The sequence below is a fragment of the Acanthisitta chloris genome, unplaced genomic scaffold (genome assembly GCF_000695815.1).
Source record: "Acanthisitta chloris isolate BGI_N310 unplaced genomic scaffold, ASM69581v1 scaffold21262, whole genome shotgun sequence".
NCBI lineage: Eukaryota > Metazoa > Chordata > Aves > Passeriformes > Acanthisittidae > Acanthisitta > Acanthisitta chloris.
In genome coordinates, this window is record NW_008662454.1 from 916 (window position 1) to 8,009 (window position 7,094).

At 51.9% G+C, this 7,094-nt stretch overlaps 1 protein-coding gene across 1 annotated transcript in view; it reads right to left on the reverse strand.

Annotated features, from left to right (window-relative positions):
* Nucleotides 1-4,240: 4,240 nt before the first annotated feature.
* LOC103798363 (AP2-associated protein kinase 1-like) overlaps nt 4,241-7,094 on the reverse strand; it is a gene marked incomplete at both ends in the record, with an annotated part of 15,765 nt that continues 12,911 nt past the window's right edge. Inside the window, 5 exon segments of the mRNA XM_009070618.1 lie at nt 4,241-4,336; nt 4,667-4,783; nt 5,179-5,336; nt 6,898-7,070; nt 7,072-7,094. The exon segment at nt 7,072-7,094 is cut by the window's right edge and continues 40 nt beyond it. Coding sequence (XP_009068866.1) covers nt 4,241-4,336; nt 4,667-4,783; nt 5,179-5,336; nt 6,898-7,070; nt 7,072-7,094 — 567 coding nt within the window.

Genomic DNA, 7,094 nt, shown 5'->3' on the forward strand with positions numbered 1-7,094 from the left:
TCCAGCCTGGCCTGGAACACTCCCAGGGATGGAGCAGCCACAGCTTCCCTGGACAACCTGTGCCAGAGCTGCAGAACCTGCCCTGGAGCAGAACAGTCACCAAGTCATGGTTTCACCATCAGATCAGCCAAACTCCTGAGGTTCCCCTTACCCCTCACACAGGGATTCAGGTAACTGAGCTCAACTGAGTTCCTCACGAGGTGGGAAGTGATTTCCCACTCACGGCCTAGGCTGGCAACAAAGAGTTATTTAGCTTTCACCAGAACCAGGAGACAGAGAACAATCTCAGGCTCTGTGAGAAATAATCACCTGAGCAGAACTGCACTGATGAGATTTGCTCCACGTGGACAGCTCTGGCCGTTCCAGCTTGTTCAAGTGACTCCATTCATAACCCAACATTAGAATGTGACAAAACTGTTACATCTATATTCTCATTTTCCAGTTCACAGCCTGCTGCAATTGCTTATTATCCAAAGAAGATGTGCTCCCAGCTGTCCACAGGCACAGGAATGCTGCTGGAAAACACTCACCACGCTGAGAGCACTGAAGAAAAGCTGAAGCTGCACTGCCACATACCCAGCAGTAACATCTATCAGTTTTACTGCTCTGTATCAGAAATCAAACAGCCTAATGGCCTTGGCACTCCTCATTCAAAGCAGGACAAATTCTACTGCTCATGAAAACCTTCACAAGGCAACACATTACAGTGATCAGAAGGGCAAGGAAACCCAAGAATCAGCCCAAGAGGCAATTCCTGTGTCATTAAAGGCCTTGAGAAAGGCCAACTGAAAGGGAAAACCTGATGGGAACAGCAGCTTGAAATACCTGAACCCTTCCCACCTCCATGAGGAACACAGAGCTTCCAAAGCTGGATTTGCCACCCAAGGGCAGAGGAACATCTCTGGCTCCTCTGGGCTGAAGGAAGAGGCTGAAAACAGGGGTTTGGCCACAAAGAGGTGTCAGACCAGGGCTAGGGAGGGTGGAATTGGTTAGAGAGTGTTGGGAAAACATAACACAGCAGGAGAGAGGTGTGGGACACAGGGCAGGGAACATGCTCAGCACAAAGCTTACAACACTCACAGGCCTGAGCTGCTCAGCTCCTCTCAAGGCACCTGCACCAGCCTCTCACCAAACCCACACATCCAGCAACCCTTGTGAGCCCATGTGTTCTGCTCCTCCCTTACCTTTCTGAGTTTCCTCCTGTTTCATGGCTGCAGCTTTTCCATGGAACTGCCCCTTGGGCAGGCACACTGAGCTCAGCCACACTTTTGAACCACACAGGAACTATGAGAGCAAACAGGGTATTCTCCCTATCTTCCCTCCTGGGCACAGCTGGTTTGGAGCAAAGCCTTAGGCTGTCAGGGGTTCTCTGTCTGATTTGGTTACTCCTTTGCTGTTTCCTTCACTGCTGGTGCTGATCTGCCACTGCTGTCCCAGGCAGCCACTGCATCCCTCAGAACACGATTAGAGGAGTTCTTACCCCTCTGGAGTGAGGCTGAGAAGCCCAACAAAAACAAGGAGGTGGCAGGATGGATGGGAAAGGAGATAAGGGAACAACAATCAGGGGCCTCAGCCTGTTTCAAGGCCTGGCAGTTCACTCCCTGTGCCTGGTTTGTGTTGTCCTGTGCTAACCTGTAGGAGTTGGATGCCACTGAGCTCACTAAGGGACAAACAAATGCAAACCCATGTGTTGGTTGGGGAAGTTTTGAGCTATCCAGTGAGAAAGTGTTGACCTTTGCCTTCAGATCCCTTTTCTGACACATGCACAGATGGAGGTTTGCAGTGAGTCAGTTTGCACAGCCTTTGCTGCCATGCTGTGCTTGAGCTTGGACACCTGTTACATGACAAGGAATATGCAGAAAGCACTTTCAGAAGGACTAGTTAGGAGTTAGGAGAAAAAAAACCCAACCAAATCAAGAGATGAGGGAGGCAAAAAGGTTTGTGGCTAGAGCAGGTGATTAGGAAAACGAAAAGACTCCTGAAAAACTTGTAAGTTAAACAGGGAACAGAGGGGCAAAACCTGCCACGAGCTCGGAACACACTGAACAATCAAGATGCACCTCCAAGGAAAGGAGTGCTCAGCCAGGCACTGCACACAGCAAGGTACTCACTGCAGCACTGGAGGGAGGGCAAAAAGAAAGACAACTCAAGAGAGCACACAGCAGAGTTCTTTTCTTCGGGAGGCAACTGAGGAGGAAAGACAAGGTGGTGAAAATCCTGCCAGGTCAGCTGTGCTCGGAGTGGGAGGGAAATCACCAGTGTGGGCAGGGATTAGTCATGGGCAAGATTTGTGTCCATGGACTGATCAAGCACTGCAGGTCATCATTCAGCTCAGAGGACTTGGGCCAGTCAAGGGAAGGCTAAATTCCCTGGTGTGTGTCCTTGCCCTTGTGGAAAGGGATCCACTGAGCCCACCAGGACCAGACCCAGCAGGCAGGGAGAGCAGCCAAAGCAGGTTCAGCACCTCCTTGCAGGGATCTGTGGCACCATGAAAGCTGATGAGCTGCCCCCAAGGGCAGTGCTGCCAGGCACCTCCTCTAGTTCCTGTACCAAAACAATCCCAGAGCTCCCACAGCTGAGGCTGCACCTGCTGCTCCAGGGAAATGCAAGGGGCACCAAGGAGAACAGTGAGCTGTGAGGGGAGGATGCTCCCAGGGAAGTCCAGTCTGGGTGACAAACTTCAGGCAGGAACATCCTGGGTGGGTTCTTTGAGTCACAGCTGTGCAGAGCAGCTCCTGGTGCCTGCTCACACAGGGAACAAAGCCTCCAAGTGCTGCTGCTTCTCCCAGACTGCAGCAGTTATGGCTCAAATCCCTTTTGGGCCAAACCACACTGCTTGTGCTCCTTGAGCATCCACCAGAAGGAAATAAGCTCCAGAGTTATGAGGAAAAAAAAAAAAAGAGATGTATTTCTGTCCTGAATTGCTCAGCTTTCCAGGGAGAGATCATAGAACCATCAGGGTTGGAGAAGACCTTTAAGATTGAGTCCAACCACTAACACGTCACTGCTTTAACCCCTAAACCTCCAGTACCAGATCCAGATGCCTCAAACACCTCCAGGGATGGTGACTGCACCACCTCCCTGGGCAATATCCCAGAGCCTGTACAAACACATCACTGTGAAGTTTTTGGGTCCTGTACTGTCACATCACCAGTGATCCACAGCCTGAGCCAAGGACAAGGGTGAGAGCTCCTCTGGGGCTCCTTGGAAGAAGGGACCTGTCACACACATTGCCCAGAGAGCTTAGAGAGGCTCCAAGATAAAAGCATTCCCATTTTCCAAATCCCATCACTTTGAAATAAGCTCCTAAGCACTTACATAACCTCGTGCTGAAGTGTTGGCTGCTGCAGCCAGAAATGTGCAGAGGAAAGGCTCAGAAGCAGCACTGCAAAGCACATGGAAATAGCACCAACTGCACTAGAAGATTTTTGCCAAATCAGAAAAGGTCACATGTAACTTGTGCTTCACATGATGCAGGAATTGGAAATAAACCTCGGAAGTCAAAGAAACTCTGACGGTAAAGGAAAGTTAACAACAATAAAAACTACAGTTTCAGAAGTTGGAGCCTAATTTGGAAACAGTTTAGGGCAGAACAGGTAGTTAATTACTTGATGATTACTTTTCATAGAATCTCAGAATGGTTTGGGTTGGAAGGAGCTTAAAGCTCATCCCATTCCACTCCTGCCCTGGGCAGGGACACCTTCCACCAGCTCAGGTTGCTCCAAGCTCCATCCAGCCTGGCCTGGAGCACTTCCAGGGATGGAGCAGCCACAGCTCTGGACAACCAGTGCCTCAGCACAGTCCCAGCTAGGAATTCCTTCCCAATATCCCATCTAACCCACCCTCTGGCAGTGGGAAGCCACTCCCTGTGTCCTGTCCCCCCAGGCCCTTGTCCCACATCCCTCTCCAGTTCTCTTGGAGCCCCTTTAGGTGCTAAAAGGTGCTCTAAAGTCTCCCTGGAGCCTTCCCTTCTCTCCAGGCTGGACACCCAGGACCTAGCAGAGATGCTCCAGCCCTCTAACCATTTTTGGCTTTGCACATTGAACCTTTAAAGAACAGCAACACCGTTGGCATTGCTGGCTGTGCCAGGAAAACCAAGCCCTGCACATCCCCCCCAAGCTCAGCAGAGCCTGGCAGTGCCCAGCAGCACTGGCTGAGCTCAGGATCTCAGGTGTGCCTACATTCAGAGCACAGCACAAACCCCAGGACTCTCCCCCCTCCATGGCCCAGTGCTGGTTACCTGGTGTGTCGGATAATGGGAGAGGAATGAAAGGATCAGGCACAGTCAGAAGAGGAGGGTTAGAATCCATACTCAGAATGTCTTTCGTTTTTTCAGCTGGTAGAGAAAAGGCAGAGAAAAGACAGAGTGAAACAGAGAGCAAAGCAGAAAGCAGCCAGCAAAGCCCCAGCACAGGCACAGCTCGGTGTCACAGAGCCCAAACTCACACACACACTCAGAGTGAGTGTGTTGCTACTGAGAAGAATGAAAATCCCAACAAACCCAAACAACTATCACCACGTGGCTCTCCAACACAGTTTCACCCACAGGTCTCAAAACATTCCCTGGCAGGGAAGTGCTGTTATCTCCCTCCACAGGTCATGACCACGAGTTGCCATTCTGCAGTGATGCCAGGGCATGGCCTGGAGTTCACACCCACAGACTCACCTGCCCCAGGAGTGAAGGAAGAGCCACCAAAAGCATCTGCCTGGGCTGCAGAGGACCCTGGCTGGAAACCTGGAATCAAGTTCTCTGTGGAGCTGCCCACCTTCTCTGGAGCCTTCCCTGAAACACCAGAGAGAGAATTAGGGGGTAAAACTTCCATTCTGAAGGAAAGCTGCTCACCTAGGTTTGTCAGGACATTATTCCAGGATGGGACTGAAGCCCCTTCCTGCAAATCCCACCTTGCAGAGGAAGCAGAGTTTAAACTGCAGCCTCTGCAGACAGCTGAGCAGGGCCACTGCAAAGCAGTTGGTACCTGCTCTGGGGATCATGCTCACTGGATTGTAACTGCTGTGCAAAGAGGGCAGAGAAGGATGGAAACTGGAAGGATTTAGCTCAGGGTCCATGATAACATGGAGCACTCGAGCAGGACATGACCAAGGCATCACCATTCCATGCCATCTTCCCCTTCCAGAGCTCAAAGCATCCCCACAGACCTACCATCCCCACAGACCTACCATCCCCCAGCTTGGCAAAGTCCTTGTTCAGCAGCTCCTCAGCTGTGAGCTTGGAGAAGTTGTCATCATCAAAGGGATTCCACGTGGAGACGTCGGGAGGGTTATAGACATTCTGCTGCGAAGTCCGTGGGGAACCCGAGGGAGTGGTGGAAGCAGATCTAGATGTGATCAGCACAACCAAACAAGAGGCATTAACAGCCCATCTGGAACCCTCTGGCCAGCACCAGCAGCAGGTCCAAGTTACTGCATGGTAATCACTTCCCAATTAACCCACTCAGCACAAGTCATCACACTTGTGCCAGAATCCTGGGAGCTCTTCTGCTGGCTCAGCACCATGGTCTCAGGGCTCCAAACAAGCACCCCACAGCCTGCAGTGCCCCTGTGAAGGCCTCTTGCCTGCAGACACCACAGAACTTTCCCATATGGGGAACCATAGCCAACCCTTAGGGTTGGGAAAGACCTCCAAGATCATCAAGCCCAATCCTTGGGAAGTGCAGATGCAGCACGTGTGAAATGTGCACCAGCTTGTGCTGGTTTGAGCTGAAGTAGAGTTAACTTTCTTCACAGAGGCTAGTATGGGGCTATGTTTGGGTTTTGTGCAGAACACAGAGTTGATAATGCAGAGATGTTTTTGTTATTGCTGAGCAGAGCTCACACAGAGCCAAGGCCTTTGCTGCTTTCTGTACTGCCACACTGGCAAGGGAGTTGGGGATGCATGGGAGATTGGGAGGAGACACAGCTGGGACAGGTGACCCAAACTGACCCAAGGGATATTCCACACCATAGGACATCATGCTCAGTATATAAGGTGGGAGGAAGAAGGAGGAAGGGGGAACATCTGGAGTGATGGTGTTTGTCTTCCCAAGGAACCGTTACGTGTGATGGGCCCTGCTCTCCTGGAGATGCTGAACACCTCCTGTCTGTGGGAAGCAGTGAATGAATTCCTTGTTTTGCTTTGCTTGTGTGTGCAGCTTTTCCTTTCTCTATTAAACTGTCTTTATCTCAACCCATGAGTTTTTGTAGCTTTCACCCTTCTAATTCACTCCCCCATCCCGTTGGTGGGGGAGTGAGTGAGAGGTTGTGAGGTTCTTGGCTGCTGCTGGGGTTAAACCACGACACAGCTGAAGTGACACTGCCTTTGGGATCCAGAGCAAGGCCCTGGTCACAGGATCACAGAGTCAGTCAGCTTGGAAAAGACCTCTGAGACCACTGAGTCCAATCTGTGACCTAACACCATCATGGCAAGTACACTAAGTGCCACGTCCAAGTCTCCCCTTAAACACCTTCAGGGATGGTGACTCCACCATCTCCCTGGGAAGCTCATTCCAGTGTCTAATCACTTTCTGGGAAGAAATTGCTCCTGATGTCCAACCTGGAACTCCCCTGGCACAGCTTAACACAATGTCCTCTCCTCCTGTCACTTGTTCCCTGGGAGCAGAGCCTGACCTCACCTGGCTGCACCTCCTGACAGGGAGATGTGTAGGTAGTGCTAAGGTCACCCCTGAGCCTCCTTCCTCTTCTCCACTCACTCAGCTTTTGAGGAGCATGGAACCACTCATGAGGACTACTGAGCAAACTTTTCAGCACCTTTCTGCCAAGCCCTGTGCTCTTGGCAAGGAAAGACTCACTTAGACCTCAGAGTTTGCTGCCTCCTCCACCCAGAGCTTCTCCCAGGAGCCTCCCCCAGCATCCCCTGAGCCCAGACCACCAGTCACCTACTTGGACTTGTTGAGGCTGGCCTCAGCAGCAGCTGCCTGCAGCAGCTGGGTGGATTTGCTGGCTGGGACCCCAAAGACAGCACTGTGGGTGACATCGCTGAGGATCCTCCGGTGCCCCGCGCGCTGCGTCTTGGGCGAGGACGGCGGCGTGAGGGACCCCAACTTCTGCCCCTGCCCTGCTGCAGGGGGGGGGGGGGG